The 23937-nt window shown below is 34.1% G+C and overlaps 1 protein-coding gene across 3 annotated transcripts in view; it reads right to left on the bottom strand.

Moving 5' to 3' along the window:
* The window catches only part of LOC149806922 (CDK5 and ABL1 enzyme substrate 1-like), a 92182-nt gene extending 68598 nt beyond the window's left edge, over positions 1-23584 (bottom strand). For 2 of the 3 annotated variants that reach the window (XM_089959710.1, XM_089959727.1), the window contains exons 1-4: positions 23123-23584; positions 16441-16544; positions 13988-14099; positions 9094-9171 (exon numbers count right to left, since the gene is read on the bottom strand). In XM_089959710.1, coding sequence (XP_089815836.1) covers positions 9094-9171; positions 13988-14099; positions 16441-16544; positions 23123-23514 — 686 coding nt within the window. In that variant the 5' untranslated portion in view covers positions 23515-23584. The remainder of the gene's footprint in view (positions 1-9093; positions 9172-13987; positions 14100-16440; positions 16545-23122) is intronic. The other variant, XM_089959717.1, reaches the window with a different exon arrangement.
* Positions 23585-23937: the final 353 nt, after the last annotated feature.

The raw sequence follows: 23937 nt of genomic DNA, 5'->3' as shown, positions 1-23937 counted from the left end.
GATTTATTTTATTTATGTAAACAACTAATAATAGCTTAATTATTCTCTATGTCTATGATGAGCTTATTATCAGGATTATTATTCGGGTAAACAAGGAGTAAATATGTTGATCAGGGTCAGGGTTCTGGAGATTCCATAGTGAATTTTGTACGCTATTGTGTTGTAAATAACAAGGCTCATTTGATCATTCTATAAGGTTATTTTCTATTAGGTAATGGTTGTTTTTTGAAAATGCTAATTGTGACCTGAGGTCAAGCAGATAACATCATTATATTGTGACTTGGGGGATTTTACCAGTTGTGCTTTAACATCTAGCACTTTAAGTTGTATTATATTGTGACCGATTTGGTCTAAATTTTATTTTCTTCAAATTCTTGAATTCAAGTGATTATTTTCTTTGGAAATACATAAGTGTTCTGATAAAATTCTTGGATAAAGACATTCACTGGAATTTATACTGAATTAAAACCTGGAATAATATTTCTGTGATTCAACAAGCAACTGTTGACACATCAGCACTCCACAGGTTATAACATACACATCATCGCCTTAAATTTTGGATCTCTTCTGGACTTTTACTGAATTTTATTCAGGACCTTTCATTACTCTGACTTGTGTCTTTAATTCTTTAATCATTTTTCTCATTTCTCATCATGTATTCTAGAGAAATAAATTATTTTTTAAATTTTACAAAGCTTGTTGTCTTCACTCTTTTCTGTTACTTATTTTAAGAGCATAGACTCGTAACACATGAAAGACCATGATAATAATCATATTAATGCACCTCCTACATGTCTACTTCACAAGATAATTATCATGACATGTCAACATAACATCTCCTCCTACACATCAAACTGACAAAATAATTATTGCAACATGTGAACATATCTCCTACATGTCTATTTGTCAAGGTGACAATCCCAGATTCATCCTATATAATTACTATGACAACTCAACCTGTAGAGACAAATTCTAGTACAATGGTAATACCACAAAATGACATTCCATAATTAAGTGTTTTAAGAAAATTAAATAACACTAACGGCACTCTAGTGAAAAACTGCAGCCAACTATATGAAATATATACCTACAATTAAAGATTTTATATAAAAAAAAATTGCTGAATAGAAATGTGGCCTATAAATAAGTGCATGTCAAATTTATTGAATGTTACAAAATTATTATGCAAAACACAAGACTTTGTATAAGATTCTTAGATTATCAGCAAGCACATCTACCATAATCATCAGTATCCTCTGCATTAGTACATTTCATACAGTACATGTTTACCACAATCAGCAGTATCCTCTGCATTAATACATTTCAAACTGTACATGTTTACCACAATCAGTGCTATCCTCTGCATTAGTACATTTAAAACAGTACATGTTTACCACAATCAGTGGTATCCTCTGCATTAGTACATTTCAAACAGTACATATTTACCACAATCATCAGTATTCTCTGCATTAGTACATTTCATACAGTACATGTTTACCACAATCAGTAGTATCCTCTGCATTAGTACATTTCAAACAGTACATGTTTATCACAATCAGTGGTATCCTCTGCATTAGTACGTTTCAAACAGTACATGTTTACCACAATCAGCGCTATCCTCTGCATTAGTACATTTCAAACAGTACATGTTTACCACAATCAGCAGTATCCTCTGCATTAGTACATTTCAAACAGTACATGTTTACCACAATCAGCGGTATCCTCTGCATTAGTACATTTCAAACAGTACATATTTACAACAATCATCAGTATCCTCTGCATTAGTACATTTCATAGAGTACATGTTTACCACAATCAGCAGTATCCTCTGCATTAGTACATTTCAAACAATACATGCTTACCACAATCAGCAGTATCCTCTGCATTAGTACATTTCAAACAGTACATGTTTACCACAATCAGCGTTATCCTCTGCATAAGTACATTTCAAACAGTACATGTTTACCACAATCAGCAGTATCCTCTGCATTAGTACATTTCAAACAGTACATGTTTACCACAATCAGTGGTATCCTCTGCATTAGTACATTTCAAACAGTACATATTTACAACAATCATCAGTATCCTCTGCATTGGTACATTTCAAACAGTACATATTTACAACAATCATCAGTATGCTCTGCATTAGTACATTTCAAACAGTACATATTTACAACTATCAGCAGTATCCTCTGCATTAGTACATTTCAAACAGTACATGTTTACCACAATCAGCGCTATCCTCTGCATTAGTACATTTCAAACGGTACATGTTTACCACAATCAGCAGTATCCTCTGCATTAGTACATTTCAAACAGTACATGTTTACCACAATCAGCGCTATCCTCTGCATTAGTACACTTCATACAGTACATGTTTATCACAATCAGCGGTATCCTCTGCAGTACATGTTTACCACAATCAACAGTATCCTCTGCATTAGTACATTTCAAACAGTATATGTTTACCACAACCAGCGGTATCCACTGCATTAGTACATTTCAAACAGTACATATTTACAACAATCAGCAGTATCCTCTGCATTAGTACATTTCATACAGTACATGTTTACCACAATCAGTGGTATCCTCTGCATTAGTACATTTCAAACAGTACATGTTTACCACAATCAGCGCTATCCTCTGCATTAGTACATTTCAAACAATACATGTTTACCACAATCAGCGTTATCCTCTGCATAAGTACATTTCAAACAGTACATGTTTACCACAATCAGCAGTATCCTCTGCATTAGTACATTTCAAACAGTACATATTTACCACAATCATCAGTATTCTCTGCATTAGTACATTTCATACAGTACATGTTTACCACAATCAGTAGTATCCTCTGCATTAGTACATTTCAAACAGTACATGTTTATCACAATCAGTGGTATCCTCTGCATTAGTACGTTTCAAACAGTACATGTTTACCACAATCAGCGCTATCCTCTGCATTAGTACATTTCAAACAGTACATGTTTACCACAATCAGCAGTATCCTCTGCATTAGTACATTTCAAACAGTACATGTTTACCACAATCAGCGGTATCCTCTGCATTAGTACATTTCAAACAGTACATATTTACAACAATCATCAGTATCCTCTGCATTAGTACATTTCATAGAGTACATGTTTACCACAATCAGCAGTATCCTCTGCATTAGTACATTTCAAACAATACATGCTTACCACAATCAGCAGTATCCTCTGCATTAGTACATTTCAAACAGTACATGTTTACCACAATCAGCGTTATCCTCTGCATAAGTACATTTCAAACAGTACATGTTTACCACAATCAGCAGTATCCTCTGCATTAGTACATTTCAAACAGTACATGTTTACCACAATCAGTGGTATCCTCTGCATTAGTACATTTCAAACAGTACATATTTACAACAATCATCAGTATCCTCTGCATTGGTACATTTCAAACAGTACATATTTACAACAATCATCAGTATGCTCTGCATTAGTACATTTCAAACAGTACATGTTCACCACAATCAGCAGTATCCTCTGCATTAGTACATTTCAAACAGTACATGTTTACCACAATCAGCGCTATCCTCTGCATTAGTACACTTCATACAGTACATGTTTATCACAATCAGCAGTATCCTCTGCAGTACATGTTTACCACAATCAGCAGTATCCTCTGCATTAGTACATTTCAAACAGTATATGTTTACCACAATCAGTGGTATCCTCTGCATTAGTACATTTCAAACAGTACATATTTACAACAATCATCAGTATCCTCTGCATTAGTACATTTCAAACAGTACATATTTACAACTATCAGCAGTATCCTCTGCATTAGTACATTTCAAACAGTACATGTTTACCACAATCAGTAGTATCCTCTGCATTAGTACATTTCAAACAGTACATATTTACAACAATCATCAGTATCCTCTGCATTAGTACATTTCAAACAGTACATATTTACAACTATCAGCAGTATCCTCTGCATTAGTACATTTCAAACAGTACATGTTTACCACAATCAGTGGTATCCTCTGCATTAGTACATTTCAAACAGTACATATTTACAACTATCAGCAGTATCCTCTGCATTAGTACATTTCAAACAGTACATGTTTACCACAATCAGCGCTATCCTCTGCAATAGTACATTTCAAACAGTACATGTTCACCACAATCAGCAGTATCCTCTGCATTAGTACATTTCAAACAGTACATGTTTACCACAATCAGCGCTATCCTCTGCAATAGTACATTTCAAACAGTACATGTTCACCACAATCAGCAGTATCCTCTGCATTAGTACATTTCAAACAGTACATGTTTACCACAATCAGCGCTATCCTCTGCAATAGTACATTTCAAACAGTACATGTTCACCACAATCAGCAGTATCCTCTGCATTAGTACATTTCAAACAGTACATGTTTACCACAATCAGCGCTATCCTCTGCAATAGTACATTTCAAACAGTACATGTTCACCACAATCAGCAGTATCCTCTGCATTAGTACATTTCAAACAGTACATGTTTACCACAATCAGCGCTATCCTCTGCATTAGTACACTTCATACAGTACATGTTTACCACAATCAGCAGTATCCTCTGCATTAGTACATTTCAAACAGTATATGTTTACCATAACCAGCGGTATCCACTGCATTAGTACATTTCAAACAGTACATATTTACAACAATCAGCAGTATCCTCTGCATTAGTACATTTCATACAGTACATGTTTACCACAATCAGTGGTATCCTCTGCATTAGTACATTTCAAACAGTACATATTTACAACAATCATCAGTATCCTCTGCATTAGTACATTTCAAAGAGTATATGTTTACCACAATCAGTGGTATCCTCTGCATTAGTACTTTTCAAACAGTATGTTTACCACAATCAGCGCTATCCTCTGCATTAGTACATTTCAAACAGTACATTTTTACCATAATCATTGGTATCCTCTGCATTAGTACATTTCAAACAGTACATGTTTACCACAATCAGCAGTATCCTCTGCATTAGTACATTTCCATTTCAAGCAGTACATGTTTAACATCTGTATCAGTTTATATAATCAGTGGTATCATCAACATTAGTATATTCCAATCAGTACATTTTTTCTCAGATATTAATTGCAAAAGTCTACAGATAATGGTGAATGGAAATATACAATAGAAAATTGTCTGCAAGCTATAACCTTGGCCATGTATACAAATTCAGTGTATTTTAAAGATTTAACTGCTAATTTCAATAATCTGAAAATAGAATGAACATCATAATATTGTAAAAAAATAAATCATGACAGTGTGATAAATTTTAACACACACACACACACACACACAACAAAGAATGGTCAAAGAAAATGGCCAAGCACTTCTGAGAACTACAGGTCCTTCTTTTAAAGCAGATGAAACAAATGAAGGACAATTACAAACACAAAAATGTAAATGTCAACAGTGTATATATATCAGAGCTCTCTGTAGTGCGAGTCCCTAGTTTAAGGTTCCACACTTTCTAGTTATGCACTCATTTCCTTAAATTTGGTCTACAGTTCTCTATATAGTTGGCATTCACCATCTAAAGAAACATGGCCCTGGACTTTCAATTTCAAAATCATACAAAAAGCTCTGTTACATAATACTTTGCAATCACTTAATTTAATACTAATGTGTCCAAAATCATAAGTACCATAAACGGCACATTATATGTTAACCCCAAGTTCAATATTCTCTAATTAAGCTCTTAACACTAAAATTAATGTACAGACACTGCTATTGTCTTAGTAGACTTACCAAAGATTGTGACGTATGACCTTTTCACTTTAGAATCTACAGGTTTCTTTGTTATCCTAAATGTAAATCATGCACAAGATCTGATCAAGAACAAATTTAATCAGAAAAATCCATTATTATCAGTAATAATGAACTTGATCTTTGATACTCATGTTAACAGGCCTCGTCCATACCTTAAATAAAAGCCCTCCACAAATCTTAGTCGAAGTATGCGGTATAGAATTAAAGTTACAATGTAAACACCACTTTTCTTCTTTTAGTTAAAGTGACCTTTACCTTCTACCTTGTGACCCCAAAATAGATTGACTTATTCCTTAACCCAAGTAAAAGACATCCACAAATTTTGGTCTAGGTTACTGCAGTATCATTTATTTTCGTTGGGCTCAATTTTCGTGGTTTTGTATTTAAAAAAAGACATTTTCGTGGGTACTTAAATTTGTGGTTTTGCCTGTCAAAGTTTGAATATTAGTAGGTATTTAATTTCATGGTTTAACCTCTACAAATACCCCCAAAAAAGAATACAAAAGAATAAAACTATGCCGATGCAAATGGCAGTCACTTTAATGTTTAAAGCAATACTACCACCTGTATGAGCACAAATCAAAGACCTGGCAAGTTCAATACTTACACTGTGTTTTCAACCAAATAAATAACATCAGTTGAAGCCGAAGCAGCCAACAAAACAATACTTCCATCTCTATGAACACAAATAAAACACATGTCAGGATTAATCACTTTCGCCATGTTTTCATTTGAGTGTTCAACATCAAAGAAAGCCAATGCAGCCAACAACACTAGGCCAATTGGTTATTAAAGAAGAATTAAAGTCACACTTCCAAGAGTGGTATGCTAAACAGGTCATAGATGCCATTAAGGAAAAAGATGTTACTGGTGATGATCAGTGCACAGTATTAGTAAACCTTGCAACCTATTAATCAAGCCAATTCACGCTGAACGGATAATTGCAGCTCATGCGACAAGAGTGAAAGATATGACCTAACTATCAGTGGTTTTGAGAAAGCTGGACTTGTTTAATTCAGCAATTTGGGGATTATTTACCTAAGAAGCATTTGTGAGTACCATGAGACTTGATTGACATGAAGTGTGAGCTTTAATACGTATTAATACTCTGCTGTAATTAGTGTACAGACATAGTGTTTCATTAATAATAGTGTTTCAAGAAATAGTTTTAGTATTTTACAGGATTGTTGTTCATTTGGATTAAAAATGCATGGATAAAATGAAATGTGCTTTCAGAAGGATTTAAATGTTTCAACAACAGTTGTACTCGAATGAAGGATCGATTTGAATAAGCATTAAATTTATTTTTCATACACTGTTATTTTGTATTATTTTTTCTTTCATTTTCAGTATTACTATTGTTTGAATACTTTATGGTTTTTCTCTAATTCTTTCTATCCTTACCTCACATATCGATTTAAGGCAGTGAGTGTATAATTACAGCTATTGTATACCTTATTGAATGTGTGCATTGAAACAATATACAATGATTTATAATTCTTGTTTCAAAAGATTAAAATAAAAAATAAAACAAAAACATGTAAAAGCTAATATTTAATTACCAGATTACAGTACTGACCTTGAGTTATCAAATACTATTAGCTTTGTTAATCTCTAGGAATGAAACACTGTAAGAAAATGGGGGGGGTCATCATCCTTCGTGGTTCATTTTTCGTTGGCGATTTAAATTCGTGGTTCGGGGCAACAATAAAAACTTTGAAAATTAGTCCCTTACGAAAATTGACGATACTACAGTATACAGAATTAGTGTTACTGTGCATAAACCATTTTTCTTCTATCAGTCACAGTGACTATGGCCTTACACCTTTTCACCCTAAAACCAATACAGTCCTTCCTTAACCTAAACGCAAGCTTTCAACATGGTTTTGGTAATTGTTGATGATGGTGAACATGTGTTACTGCGCAGAAGCCATTTCTGCTTTTTCAGTCATGGTAACCTTGAGGTAACATTTTGAACAGGTTTCCTTTTCTCAAATACAAGCCAACCACAAAGTCTGGACCGTGTGTGACAGTGACCATTGATATTTGAACCCACAAACTATCCGAGTTCTTCCTTGCCCTAAGTGCAAGCTGTCCACCAAGTCTGGCAACTGTAGATGATGGAAAACAAGAGTTTTTATGGAGAAACCATTTTTCTTCTTTTAGAGTGACCTTTCTACCTTGTGACCTCAAAATTGATAGGGTTCTTCCTTACCCCATGTTCAAGCCTTCCGCAAAGTATGGTAACTCTAGGTATTGGACAACTTGGGTTATGTAGAAACCATTTTTGTTCTTTAGTCATGCTGACTTTGACCTTGAAACTTTCAAGCCCAAAATTGGCAGTGAAAGTTATTCACAAAATTTGGTAACTGTAGTTGGAGGACTTCTCAAGCTTATGTGTGGAAAGCAAGTTGTTAACAGCCTTATGGTGGGCACATAAAATGCATAAAACTCTTGACTATTTGCACTGGAAAATCAAGTATTTCAATTAGGCAAAAAAACTTTTTTGTTGCAACCTACCTACATGTAATCCAGTTTGGGATTATTTCAAACAAAAGTAATATATCATGCGCTAATATACAGCTACCCAAAAATCTGTATAAAATAATATCTATTATACAGTCATGGTCCACAAAGTAAAAGTTTTGCCAAAGTTAAGGATGAGATTAGGGAAACTGGAACATAGTTAAAAAATATGCATGGGTTTCCATTCTTCTTAATTTAGTTAGCCTGTTCTGAGAATTTTGAGATGGTGACTCCAATGAATGTAATTAAAAGTTGCCTGTGGAAAGCAAGTGTTCAGCATTTCGAGTTTCTAGAGAATTCTTTGATTTGCCAGTTGGGTCTGTGTAGAGTCATCATGCTTTTTACTTTTTCATTTCCTCCACACACAGGACTGAACAAACTTTGCATGCTGCATGTGATGATGCTGCTGTGAATACGTAGCTTTTGGCCCTTTACCATGCTGGTGAAATCACTACCATCTATAATCACTTACAAGTTAATTCCAACTGCAATAAACATAGACCCTGATCTTCCATTGCATAATGGCAGATCTGAGTTTATGTTTGTTATACTAATTATTCCTAACAAATTGCACAAACCCAGATGTTACAGTACTTCATGCTATAGCAGATCTGGGTCTGTGCAATTATCACATGTACTTGACTAATAAGTTAGAATACACAGTGGTTTTGAACATGCGCTGGCATTTTTTGTAGTAGTGGAATACCTTCCCAGTACTTAGCCAAGATTAACTAATAAGCAATCTACTTACCTAAAACAAGTTTTCCTCTCATAAGGGACAGTAGAGCACACAACAACTGGAACTTTCTGACATGACACTATCACAACCCTGAAAGCGCGTCAATCAATTTCTGATGAAACATGACCCTGAGTTGATATATATAATTAAAAAGTAAAAACAAATGCACTCATTTACTGTGAATTCACTACTCTTTGTAATAACCAACCTTGTTGATGTTTTTTTCTAGCTACAAATTCAAGGGAAAAAGAACTGTTTGTGGCAAAATGCAAAGGTGTCAAAAAAAGTTGTATTTGCTACTAAATGCAATAGTTTTTCACTTTCTACTCCAGTATCAAAGTTCTTCCTGAGGCACAGGATTTCACCATCTTTGAAAGCAGTAATAATTGTCAGCTATTTGAAAGATATAATAATAATAATAATAATAATAATAATGATCTTTTTTAAAGAGGGTAACACAATTAGCTAAAAACTAATCTACCTTGAGGCCCTCATACAAAGGAATTTATTTATTTAAGCTGCATATCTGAAGCCACTGGATATATTGGGTTTGGAAGAAGGAAACAGAGTGGGCATTTCTAATCTCAACTGGAATACTTTTCCAGAGCAGAGTTCCAGAGTACTGGAAACTTTTTTTAAATAACTCCTTATTTGGTTTGGGAATTTTATACTGTTTGGTAGACATGGATATTGGACTTTTATTTTCAATACAAATAACTTGTGTGATAATATGGAGTCATATTATCATCTCAAAGCATCTTGATAAAATGCTGAGATTATGTAATAAAACAATAACAGTTACCTCAATGTACTGAAAAGCAGTGTTTCCTAGGTTGTACAGGCTGCCTTTAAAATGTTTAATCATGGAATCTCCATATCTGAATTAATCTTCATTATTTACTCTATAATTAACATTACAGTTGTGCGATTTTATATTCAAAACATACTTTAGTGCAAATAAGGCTGCATCATGTTCAGGTATAAATGGCTAAGTTTAATTTATTGCCTGAAGACATTTATGATATTAGCAACCGTGTAAATGAACATGCACATGGCTATTCATTCTTCTCCTATGGTATGGATGATTTTCAAATCAAATGTGTCTTTGCAATGAAAAAACCTGACTTGGTGGGAACTGATTAGGTTGATTTACCGATAATGCTGACAAAATTTTATTTACACAACATTATTTACTTTTGAAAAACACGTTCATCAACAAACCCTTTAGTGAGTAGCATTTTCTTGTAATAAAAAAAAAAAAAACACAATTAAATGTCTGTCAACCAATGTATAGTTTCTGAGTCATTGTAGATCTGACAAAAGTGTCCAATGTGCATGACAATGTAATATGTGAAGCTGCATTTAAAAAAAATTTCTCATCAAATATGTACAGTCAACTCCGCTTATATGTATAGCCTCGGGACTGGACCCAATCTATGCATATAAACAGAACTCATGTATATTTAAAGGACCACGCTTTTGCTATGCAATTAAGCAATTTATGCAATTAAGCAATATGCATCTAAGTGGAGCCGACTGTATATGATAAGCAGTATAGGCAACATCAGGATGACCTTGAGGAGGTTTTACTTTAAATGTCAAATATATTCAACAAAGATCTGTTTTACAAACTGAATCCTGTCCTAATAATCGGCAAAGGATATACAGCAAATCTGTTTAAATTGTTTCAAATATTCAACAAAAACTCATTTTACAAACTTAATCCTGTCAATAAATAGGTAAAAGACATAACAGCAAATGAAGCAAAATGTCAGCTGTGTGAGATATGGCATACATGCAGCCAATGTCTTCCATACAACTAGATGTTGTGTAAATTGAGGGTAAGGTTGAATTCCAAATCATTTCCACTCTTGAATACAATTTTGGTATCTATTTCCATTCATGTAGTATATTTACTCAAAGTATAAATGAAAATGTACAGTTCGTACTCCTTAAAGGCCCAACAAGCAATAATCTTTCTGTATAAACAATAAGACCCCTTGTTCAATTTAGAAATTTAATTATTGACAAAAATATAATTTTCTTAAAACAACAAAAACTGGTATCTACAAAAATAAATGAATTCACAGTATAAAAAATAACATAAAGAAAAGAAATTAATTAATAGTACAAAGCAGCTTGATGAATTTTATGTTCAGTAATGCATAGGGATGACTGATATCTAGGTTGTCTTCTTGTTTCTGCCTTTAAAAAACCATTAGAAATACACTTTCATTTAAAAATCATATAATAAAGTTCGTTGAAACTTGCTTTAATTAATGATACCAATGAAATAAAAATGAAGCCATCAAAAGAAGTTATTAAAATTAACTTCCAGACTACTGGAAAGAAAATCATTGATTCTGATAAACAAACCTGCAGCACATAATTTTTAAAATAAACTTAAATCGTGGGTACTAATGATATGTACAAGTCAAAAACATGATATAAGTAGTTCTAATTCAGGCATACAAAACACTGCCCAAAATACTCTTGTCAGTGAACATTAAGCAAGCAATAAACAGGTAAACCAGCATAAATAACACATAAAATAAGTGACAAACACATCTGCTGCCTCATTAGTTAACTTCTCTTTTAAATGGCCAGCACAAGAAATTTCAGAGTCTAACTTTATGAGGAAATATTTTATATCAATGACGATTAAAAATGTGAGCAAGTACTGCCATATTTGTATTTTATCACTGTTTGTGGTTTGCAAAAGGCAAGCCCTTTCATGTGTACTTAATTATGTGAACTGGAAAAAGCAGTGATATTGTTTAAATAGAAGAAACACAGTTCACTGGGTGTTTAATTTCATGGCTCATAACAAAATAAGATCCAACAAAATTGTGACATGTGGAAAAATAGTGAATTCACAGTATTCTGTTTTAAAAAAAACAAATTGAAAAACATGCATGGTGGGGTAGAATTCACCATCTCCACTTTAAGTCTGTAAATAGTAGAGCTGTGTATCCTTGCTAATGCCATAGTATACATACAAAGGTATCAACATGATAAATACAGTGTACTCATTTTTATGCGACCAATTATACTGTGCTCAAACTTTACCATCTTCTGTATGCATTGCAGTATGACTATGGTCGTAAATCATACTGCATCATAATAAAAAAATACTTCCAAATTTACAGTATATTTAATGCCAAAAGATGAAGGGATATGGCATCAGTGCCTAAAGCATCCATTTTGTATCTTTTCCTACAAATCAAGCTGTGGCCTGTATATTTAGGAAGAATTCAAGCACTTCATAAGAATTGTGAAAATTCTGTTATGACTTATTCCACACTGAACACTTTTCTTGAAGTATCGCATAATGTGTTGTAAATAATGTCTAATGAAAAAGCTGTTATTGTCTGTAAAACCATTCTGATCTTTCAATCCTCCAGCACTGGACACAGTGACAATTTAACCAAGTACATTCAGACAAATTTTCTCCCTTGGGAAATTTTATTGGTTACAACTGGTCAATAGTATAACTCCACGGTGTTAATGACTTGATATCAGTCAATAAAACATAAAAACCTTTTTTATGAACTTATAATAACATTAAGTTTTTGGTATGTCCTGTCCATGTGGCAGCAATATCAGCACCCCTCTAGGTGCAATTACACATGCATGCATACTAGCTAATTCCACAAAATCATGTGACCTGGACTAAAACACTGAACATATTCATGATAGTAGCCTATTTACCAAATTTAATTAAAATCAGGTCTACTACACATGCTCTCAACTGGCAAGAAGTCAAGCAACCAAGATCAGCTCAATAATATGTGTAAATGTTGCTCATAATAAAAGACATCATAAATCTTGATGATATAAGCCTATGTACCATGTTTGATAACAAATTCGATCTGAAATTAAGTTGCCAAGTGTTGTTAAGTTCAGCTTATCAGATGCAGACTCACTTCACTGAGGTGCATGAATCTTGCTCAGAACTATACTAAGCTCTTTATGACTGAGGCCTATTTACCAAGTCGGATCAAAATTTGATTCAGAAATAGTATCTTCCATGTGACGTGCTAACCCATCACATGCAAATCCCACACATTAACAATCCCACACAGTAATAAAGTCCTACAAGATTCTGATCATATAAGTATGCAATCGAAGTTTGACCAAAATCAATCAAAAATATGACTTCCAGACTGGTAACAAGCTAAGTCAGTCGGATGCAAGATCATATTGATAGTATGCATGGATGTTGATTATTATCAAAATTATAAGATCTTGATGACATACGCACATATTTCAAGTCTGATCAAAATCAGATCAGAAACATAATTTCGATATGCTAGCATTTTTATATCCAAGATAACCTCATTATTATGCAATGGGTCTCACTCATCCCTGCATCCAACCTGGATGATACAAACTCATATTTCAAGTCTGATCAAAAATCGGATCAGAAATATGACACACTGAGAAGTAATTAGCTCAGTCAATGTCCTCATTAATATGCATTCATCTTGCTAATTATCAGACATGCGCAGACTGGTAAGAAACTGTCACTCGATTAGTATGTCCTCCAGAGTGTTGTAACAAGCTGATACAAGATGACTTCTTTAATAAGCATAGATTAATAGGCACAGAGTACAACTTGTATTTATGATATAAACCTGTATTCCAGGTGAGCTAAGAATTAAGATATTACTGTAGGATTGTTGCTCTACTAAACAGCATGGAGACTGTTACAAATACAACATCCAAAAAATAAGCAAGCTACTAGCATTACTGAAGCAGATGATCAATATGCAGCAAAATTCTTAATTGTTCAGAATATGAAAGCGAGATATTCTTTCATGAGTATATTTCAATCCAACTATAACTCACTAATACTTGTGCAAATATATATCACTGATTATACATGTGTCTGCATCGATATTACCTTTCATTCCTGATCCGTTTCCGGCGATCTGGAGAAATGAAGAGGACATCTTGATCTCGAGAGTCGCTTGACTCACCAGAGTGTGATCTTGATCTGTGGTCAACTCCTTCTCCTAGAAAACAGGCATTTGATTTTCACTGACATAATTTGTCTTCATTTTATTCCAAAGTTATTATCTTGCTTTGTTGTGTTTATGTGATGAAAATATACATACATGTCACATATCTAGTCTCTGTGACTGCTCCGGTGGCCTAGTGGGTAGCGTCCGCCCTGGATATAGGTCATGGGTTTGAACCCTGGCCAACTCATACCAAAGATTTAGAAAAATGGTACTAACAGCTGCCTCACTAGGCCCTCAGCATTAAGAGGTTAGTGTTATGACTGGCAGGCCTGGTGTCAGGATAATGTGACTAGGTGGGACATCGTGCTACATGTCTGTGGCATGATGCCCCAGTGCTAGACATCACTTTAAACTGCCACACTGCAGACATCATAGCGATACAACTGTTGTTGTTGTTGTTGTAGGGTTCAATGCCATTTTTCAGCACAAGATAGGCTATACATGGCGGCCAGTATAATTGGTGGAGGAAGAACCCGGGAAGAACCACCGGTCCACGAGAAGCTATTGGCAGGCTTTCTCACGTACCAATGTTAGCTGAGCCTGAGACTCGAACTAGAGCAGACAGAGGTGAGATGGCAGTGATCCATAACGGTGAGTGCTTTTGACCCCTCAGCGACTCGGGGGCCCCCACTGCAACTGTAAGTACAACCTGTGACACTGCAACTGTAAGTACAACCTGTGACACTATGTAAGTACAACCTGTGACTGTGACTGTAAGTACAACCTGTGACACTGTGACTGTAAGTACGTCCTGTGACACTGCAACTGTAAGTACAACATGCGACACTGCGACTGTAAGTACATCCTGTGACAATGCGACTGTAAGTACAACCTGTGACACTGCGACTGTAAGTACCGGTACAACCTGTGACACTGCGACTGTAAGTACAATCTTTTAAAATACAACAGAAGAGCAAAATTCATAGTAGCCAGAGTTCTGGCTTCTAAATTTCTGGACTTTTTCAGGAATAAACCTTAATTTAACTTTCCCAATGTGCTACCAATATCTCAAATTCAAAAGGTATAGATTTATTGACATACAACAGTACTGTACTAATTTCTATGACAAAAGCTCTCAGAAGTGAGTGACAGCCCCTGTCCTAGGACCTCCAATTTCTGGCATTATTATGTACTGGACTCACCTTTTATTTATTTTTTTAAATTGATATCAAGTTTTCTAATGGGCTCTATTTCCAGGAATATGTGTCACTTGTTTTTCCTTTTTCAAAATCATCCAGAAACTCTAAATGAAAATTGAGTGAGTTATGCATAGTGTTCTATGACCATACGTAAATAACTCACATTAATATAGTATCCTGACTAACATATCGTAAAATAGCCCTGTAGCAACAAAACTTGGCAAGTACACTACAGTATCACTGGTTTCCCATTATTTCACAGTAAAATCCCCATGATCTGGAACAGTTATGACTTTTCAGACTGACTGATGGCATTCACAGAAATATAAATCAAACACAGTTAAAATTTAGTGTCAAGAGATTATTCTACTTTTTTATAGGTTTGAAATTTTCAGCGCTGGAAAAATATAATTTCTAGCTGCATCAAACATAACATTTTAGAGGCTTTCACTTTACTCAATTTCTTTTCTCCATATCATATATCATTTTAAAAGTTATGGACAAGATAAACAAATCCAAACATGCCCAGCATAATTTTTAACTTGTTTAAAGCAGATAGCCTATTAATTTTTTCTTGCCTTGGTATTATATTGACAGAAAAGCTAAACTGTGCTATTGTAAACGAAAATTTTATTTAAATGCTCATTTCATAAAGCCAGGTAAATAATTTTTCTAATGGGTTAGCCCTGAAAAGCAAAATACAATGTACTGAAATTATTCAGTAAGATTCATTAGTTTTAAAAAAAAACATAAATGAAAGATCGTGATTATCATACAATTAAATACAATGTTACTTTTCTCAAGAAGTTCATTGAGTCAAATGAATTAAAATTCTGAATGAAATTTAGAGTTTAATTTTGATGATTTTAGAATTGTATGACATCATTATGTGGAATACTGAAAATATCCAACAAATTTATGAAACATACAATGAATGAAGTTATGTGACTAAACTTATGCAATTGATCTGTTGTTCATACTATCATGATTTTTCTGAACTTGATATTTTCTGTTAGCCAATCACAAAGAATATTATTTATGTAACATCACTTTTGACTGGCTTTAAGTAAAAATCCAGTCTCAAACTCAAAAGTACACTTTTATGATCTCCAAACTAACACACAGAGCATCAAAATCTCTGGATATGTGCTAGCTGGGTTCAAATTATATACAGCTTAATGCAGAAACTATACCTGGTCTTTCTTGAATTGGAGAAGTAGCACTGACAAAAGTATCTGGTGGAAGCTGAACAACTTTGCGCCTCACACTGCTCTTCTCCCCAGAATAAGAACCTGTCCTGGAAACATTTGAAGAGAACATTATGGTTACTGTAGACAAATGGTATGTAACTACAGGGCCTGACAAATTTCAAAATCAATTCACATCCCTGTGGACTATCATTAAAAGAAATTCAGTTGCTCAGAGAAGGCAAGTTGATTTTAAGCTGGTGGCTGTAAACATTCCCTTTTATCCATTGCTATGAATTATAAATACTGGTGTTGGCTGTAAACATTCCCTTTTATCCACTGCTATGATTTATAAATACTGTTGTTGGCTGAAACATTCCCTTTTATCCAATGCTATGAATTATAATACTGTTGTTGGCTGTAAACATTCCCTTTTATCCATTGCTATGAATTATAATACTGTTGTTGGCTGTAAACATTCCCTTTTATCCATTGCTATGATTTATAAATACTGTTGTTGGCTGTAAACATTCCCTTTTATCCATTGCTATGATTTATAAATACTGTTGTTGGCTGTAAACATTCCCTTTTATCCATTGCTATGATTTATAAATACTGTTGTTGGCTGAAACATTCCCTTTTATCCATTGCTATGAATTATAAATACTGGTGTTGGCTGTAAACATTCCCTTTTATCCATTGCTATGAATTATAAATACTGGTGTTGGCTGTAAACATTCCCTTTTATCCATTACTATGAATTATAAATACTGGTGTTGGCTGAAACATTCCCTTTTATCCATTGCTATGATTTATAAATACTGTTGTTGGCTGTAAACATTCCCTTTTATCCATTGCTATGATTTATAAATACTGTTGTTGGCTGAAACATTCCCTTTTATCCATTGCTATGAATTATAAATACTGGTGTTGGCTGTAAACATTCCCTTTTATCCATTGCTATGAATTATAAATACTGGTGTTGGTTGTAAACATTCCCTTTTATCCATTGCTATGAATTATAAATACTGGTGTTGGCTCTAAACATTCCCTTTTATCCATTGCTATGATTTATAAATACTGGTAAGTACTCTCCTTGGTGAAATATATTAATCAATCTATGTTTTGAGAAAAATATACAAGTCATAGCACCATGTACTTGTAGTAACATAATGGGTTTTACCTGAATTCAACATAAAAGTTGACAGACATTGCACCAAGAGTAAAGTACTTTGCAATCCCTGAATTTAATGTAACACACTGTTTAATGTAACACACTGCAGTATTATGCAGTTCCACATTAAAGACAGCCATTGTCATGAATCCCATTTAACTGCAATTAAATATCATTTTCTGGATTTTTCAAGGATGTGCAAATTTCTACTGCTCTCTTCCCACCCCAATATGAAAATAAAACTGAATACATACAAAACAAGCATAACAGTTTCAAATAACCAACCCCAGGAAACATCTCCAATATTCAGAAAATTCTCTGCCTTTGCCAATCGAGAGGAGAATCCCCCCGCCACCAAACTGTTCAGTTCTAGAACAGAGCCTTCTGTTGTTTTTTCCCTATTAACATGATCTGACTTTAATTACTGACTTTTAGTTAGCACTCTGTAAAGCATTATACAACAACATTTCTCCCTTTTTACAGTTTCAAATATGATATACAGTGAAACTTATCTACAAAATAAAACTATGAGACTGCAGCTTTGTCCTCCAAAAAGGGCTGGAATTATTTATATAATGGTGAAAAATATTAACAAACTTAAGAAAAGGGATCATTCAATGAAGTTTCACAAGCAGGATCTGGAACCCTTTCTACTGATGCATCTGGCCAGTTATTTTATGGTGCTATCTTAATGCAGTGGAAAAATACAAAACATAACTCATTACAGCATGGCATTCAAGTCAATAAAAAGCCAGTATTTCAAAATTCAAAGCCTAGCCTACAATGAGCTCCTAAGAACTGTTTTATGACAAGATATAACTTCTGTGTCAAGTCTTTCTGTTTTTCTTTCTTAAAATGCAAACTTGGAGAAAAATATATAGTTTGGTGGGCTGGTTGATGTGTTAAAACAAAATAACAAACACAGAGAAAAATGGAATGGAATCACCCTTGGGGAAGACTCTACTTACTGTATGTTGGCATTTCTCTGGGCCACATTTTGTGCAGCAACTGTATGTCCCACAGAAAAAAGTCTGCCCTTTGTAGCGCTAAGAGGAGAAGGTAGAATTGATTGCCAAAATGCTGCTTTCATGATTTCCTCTAAAGAATGATTTCAGGAGGCCAAAAAAGCAATAGCTCAAGCCGCCTCATGGGATTTTATTTCATAACAGAAGCCTCTATCAATAAGGGAATGATAAGCTCTTGATGGTAGGGACAATCCACCATGAAATCATAGAAGCCAAATATCAATGGAGCCATCATAGGAAGAAAGACATTTTTTATCCTTCCTCTTCCTTTGGAAGCATTGAGGTAGAATGCAGAGCACTGACAAGTCTTGATCATCCCCAGCACAGATTCAACTGAGGCTGGGGATCTCTGTGGGAAGTGGAGATACTAAAAATGATTAGTATCATCTATTTTTGTTGGGCTAAATCTTTGTTGATTTGTAAAATAAAAAGACATCTTCGTAGGCACTTAAATTTGTGGGTTTGCCTATAAATATGTATTTAATTCATGATTTAGTCTTTACAAAAATACAAAATAAATACCAAAGATAAAAACTATGTCAATGCACACGATAATCACTTAAAACAAAACTACCAAATGTATGAACACAAAGCAAAGACCTGACGAGTTCAATACTTACACTGAATTTTTGTCGAGGTGAATAACAATGGAAGCCAGTACAGCCAACAACATGAAAAAAATCTTACAACTGCAATTACATGTAGCACAAATGAATCGGTCTAGATCAATCACTTTCATCTTGTTTTCATCTGAGTGCTCAATACTGATGGAAGCTGGTGCCACAAAAGTGTGAAGATGCTACCTAAATTAAAAGACCACGGAATCACTCCTTTGTTTTTGCCTGCCTCATGACCAACTTCAACCACTAGATCTGAACGGGATGCTAAACAGGCCATGGAGGCCATCATGGAAAAGGAAGACGTAATTGGTGGCAATCTATGCAATGTATATGTGAATCTTGTAACCTCATTAGCCAAGCCAATTCATGATGAATGGACAACTGCAGCGCACATAACAAGTGACCTCGTTTTCAGTGGTTTTGAAAAAACTGGACTTGTCCAATTATGAAGATTTGGGATTATTTACTTGGGAAGCATTTATGTGTACCATTAGACATGATCGACACAATCTTGACATAAATAATTTGCTGTAAGTTGTGTTTTATACATGTAATTGTCCTTGTATTTTACAAACTTATTGTTCTTCTGGATTAAAAATGAATGGATAAAATGAAATATGTTTTTAGGAAGATTTAAATTTTTCAACAACAGTTGTACTTGAATGAAGGATCGATTTCAATAAGTATTAAATTTTGTTAGCATATACTAGTAGCGTATTGTTCTTTCATTTTCATTACTGCTATTGTTTTGAATACCTAGGTGTTTTCTCGTTTCTCTCTAACATTAATTATTTCACATATGATTTAAGACAGTTAGTTGAAATTATAGCCACTCTATAACTTTACGATGTTTGCATTGAAACATAAAATGCTCTTTTTTTCTCAAAGAGTTAAAATAAAACAAACACTTGTCAAAACTAATATTTCATTACCTGATTACAGTATTGGTGTTGATTTATCAAATACTGGTATCTTTGTAAATCTCTAGAAAAAAAAACACTGTAACAAAATGGAAAGGCGGGGTCATTATCATAAATGACAAATTTTTCTATGGGTCTTTAAAGTTGAGGTACCCCACAAATTTTTTTAAAAATTTGATATTTGTTTTAGCAACAGAAAACAATAGCTGGCAAAGAAGAGAAATGGAATTGTAACTGCTTCAATTATTTTCTTGCTTCAGTAACTTTGAGGGTCTATCATAGCTCTTCCATTAATAGTGTGATCATGAAGTATAATTGCTAATAAATCTTGCCTTCTTCAGCTGCAACATGCAAACAACTCCAACCAATCACTCTTTTATACTTCTACAACTGCCGTACCATCACAGAAAATATATACATGGGGAATAATTCAGTTTTCAGCCACTGTGTATTCCAAGGACATGTACTATAATCACTTAGACCTATACCGATTGCACCATTTAATGGTGTCTGAAAGGATCATTCTCATTTTTGCCAAGAAATGTTTAAAGAAACAAGTTTGTCCTTGTCAAATATCAGTTAAGGTTTTTCTCAATTGAGTCCATGTTGGTTTAACATAATCAACAAGGAATGTAAACATGGTGGATTTGATAGTGAACTCGACTTCATCACTGCAGAAACAATTCCAGAGTGCTTTCTTGCCTGGTGGTGTAGTCTGTGACCAAGCATTTACTTGTTTTAATGCTATAACACCAAGTTGGCCTTGAATTGGTATTGGTACATTAGTGAGGTCTCAACTGCTGATTTCTATTATGCCCTTAACACATTAACCCCTGACGACTAGTTAATGTGGCAGGAGGTACTAGCCTACTGCTGAGTTCTGTAGCATCAAGGTTATGTAAGATACACTAAAGTGGGTGGTATAATAGAAAGGTAGACAGATGTAGCTCTGCAATGATACCAAATAATCTGGAAGTTCTAGTTGCACTACAAAATACAGAGGGAAAAACCTCATTTTTTTGACCCTTTTTTCCACCCAAAATTTGCCCGTGGTCGGATCCAATATTGTGTCTAAATTTTAGACTTTTTGGTCTCAGATCTAAGGCAGACTGGTATGAAATGAAAGCTTTAGAAATGCTAAATGATTTTTTTTTAAATATTTGAGTTTTCCTATAAATCTTGTGTTTTCTATGTTCTAATCATGATATGTGATATATTTTTGTACTGGAGCCATGTACAACAGTGTCCAAGTGCGACAAAACAAATGACATGGGGTCTTCTGGACCAAGAAGAGTATGAAGGAATATATCAATGACACTTTATATGCATGTTTGTTTCTAAAAAATAAGAGATACATGTATCACTATGAAAGGTGAATATTTTTCACAATGTAAAAGTAAGTGCTTTGTGTAAAAGTTGAGGACTATAGGTTATATAATTTTCTAATCATATTTTTGAAGGTCTTCTCTTCATGCACAATATATCCATAACCTTAATTTTTTGTCAAAATCGTGGTGCATATACACTTAAAGATCGAGTGATTTACAACATCCAGTGAGGAAGTTCTACTATACAATGGTGTTGGGTAACTAGAAACTCTGAAATGCACTCAAAACCTGAAATACTCATTAAGATGAATGTATTATGATAGTAATGTGTTTGAAAAATGATGAAGAGGCAAAATAAATTTGATTAAAGTGTACTTTATATGAATTGCTTACATTTTATCTATTTACAGCACAATTCATGCAATGAAGTCACTCAGTCATACTTGATTGGTTGGCTAGGATAAAAGGCAAATCATATTATATACATGGAATGAAAGTACTGAAAGTATTGGCTGACATTATATATTTACTTGAACTTTCAATAATATAGATTTTTACAAATTAAAACAATTCTTAGTAAACCCTCTCCATGTTACTCTCTTCTGGTACATGTGGTCCTTCTTCAAATGAGTATAGTATATATGGATCTGGAAAACTTCCCATTTAAACAAAATTATACTCATGTCCCCATTCTTTGACTGAAAATAGTATGATTTAGGGAATACACCAGCAGTTTATATATCCCACACACCTACATTTGTCTGTAAAAGCATTATACTACCTCTTTTTGCAGTCTTTCTCATTATTAAAAATGAAGACATTTTTAAGCCACATGGAATTCCAGACCGATTTTGATGACAATTCAACAACTTTTCCTGTGTCCAAAAAATTACCCTGATCTAACTTGCCTTCTGCAGGATGTCTGTATGCTACATTTCCATCTTCTACCCAGTTGTCTGTATTTACTTTAAAATATACAAGTATATGATCCATAGACCAAAACTAAATACACATTCTAGCATCTCACAATCATAATCTCACTCTTATGTTTTAAGTTCTGACCATTTTGCTGTTTATCATTCCTGTCCAACAGAGAAAAATCGAGTATGACCGAGTGACTTCATTACATGAATTACAATAGAAGCTGGTAAAAAGTAAATAATTCGTATAAAAATCACTTAAATCAGTGTTTGTTTTGCTTGTTATTATTATTAAAACAATTACAAATGATAATATCGAAGTGTACACACAAGACATTAAATACTTGCGTATTTTCGTGTATATCGGTTCTTGGGCATATTTCAGCATTTTTAAACGGAAACCACAAACACCTACTGTAGTTATTATTAGTCCAACATTGTAAGATGTCGACCCAGATATTTAAGTTTTAGGCGTCGACCCCCAAAACATAAATATCAGGTCGATGTCTAACATTGTATGACTATAGTAATTACATAATGAAAACCCTACTGATGTGCCCTTCATTAAGATTACGTCTCGCGTATCACAAGATGAAAGGTATTAATGCAGACAAAAATAAAAAATATCCTCTCTTGTCCACTGCGATCGTGCATATTTGAACCCGCTAATGTGACAAATTTTGGTCTTGTCTCATCTTTACCTCCATCTCTTGGGTGTCTTTGAATCAACCGAATTCTCCCTCCCGAATTTATCAGAACTCTTTCTCCCTTGAGATTTATCAAATTCTGTAAGAGTTCGAGATCGCTCCCTATTAATAAAGTCATCATTCTTTTGGGGGCTTTCCTCTGCTGCGTTATTTGACTCCTGTTTCCGCAACACTTCATTTTCTTGGCTTCCTTTTGAATGTGGCTCGTCATTGGGTTTAGTCGTTTCCTGGTAATTTTCTCCTTTGATTCTATGGTGTTTCCAATTAAATACAGAATATTTGGTATCTCTATATGTCCCGTCTAGTGAGATGTTGGACAAGAAATTTCTGGCAGCTATTCTTCTCAATGTCCGTTTTTTGTGTTGTTTCATCATAGCAGTAGCCATTCTTGTTTGTGTTTGACATCAATATATTTGTAAACAATAATATTTAGAACCAGTCTACTCCTACTCGCCCTGCATTTGAACCGATGAGATCAACAAGTGCTCATGCAGAATAAACAGGTATTGTGAATGATCAGCGCTTTAATCGGAGTATCCTCAACTTTGCACGACATGCTGTGTCGAAGTTAATGAATTAATATAATTTCTTAGGTTTTCCTCAATGGTTATTATGATTGTTTAAAAACAAAAGACTTGCATGTCTTACGAATGTTTAAAAGATTTTTTAATTCCCTTTATTTTGGTTTCTGACTGATGAGTGTAATTTGGGTTATACAGCTTGACTTTACTTCAGAGATGTGTCTTTCAAAAAGCTGCTAGCTCCGCTTGCTCATTTTCGCTTCCTAAACTTCATACATAAACTGTAAA

The sequence above is a fragment of the Sinohyriopsis cumingii genome, chromosome 1 (genome assembly GCF_028554795.1).
Source record: "Sinohyriopsis cumingii isolate HCF-2022 chromosome 1, ASM2855479v2, whole genome shotgun sequence".
NCBI classification, from domain to species: Eukaryota; Metazoa; Mollusca; class Bivalvia; order Unionida; family Unionidae; genus Sinohyriopsis; species Sinohyriopsis cumingii.
This window is presented reverse-complemented; position numbering and strand designations above follow the sequence as displayed.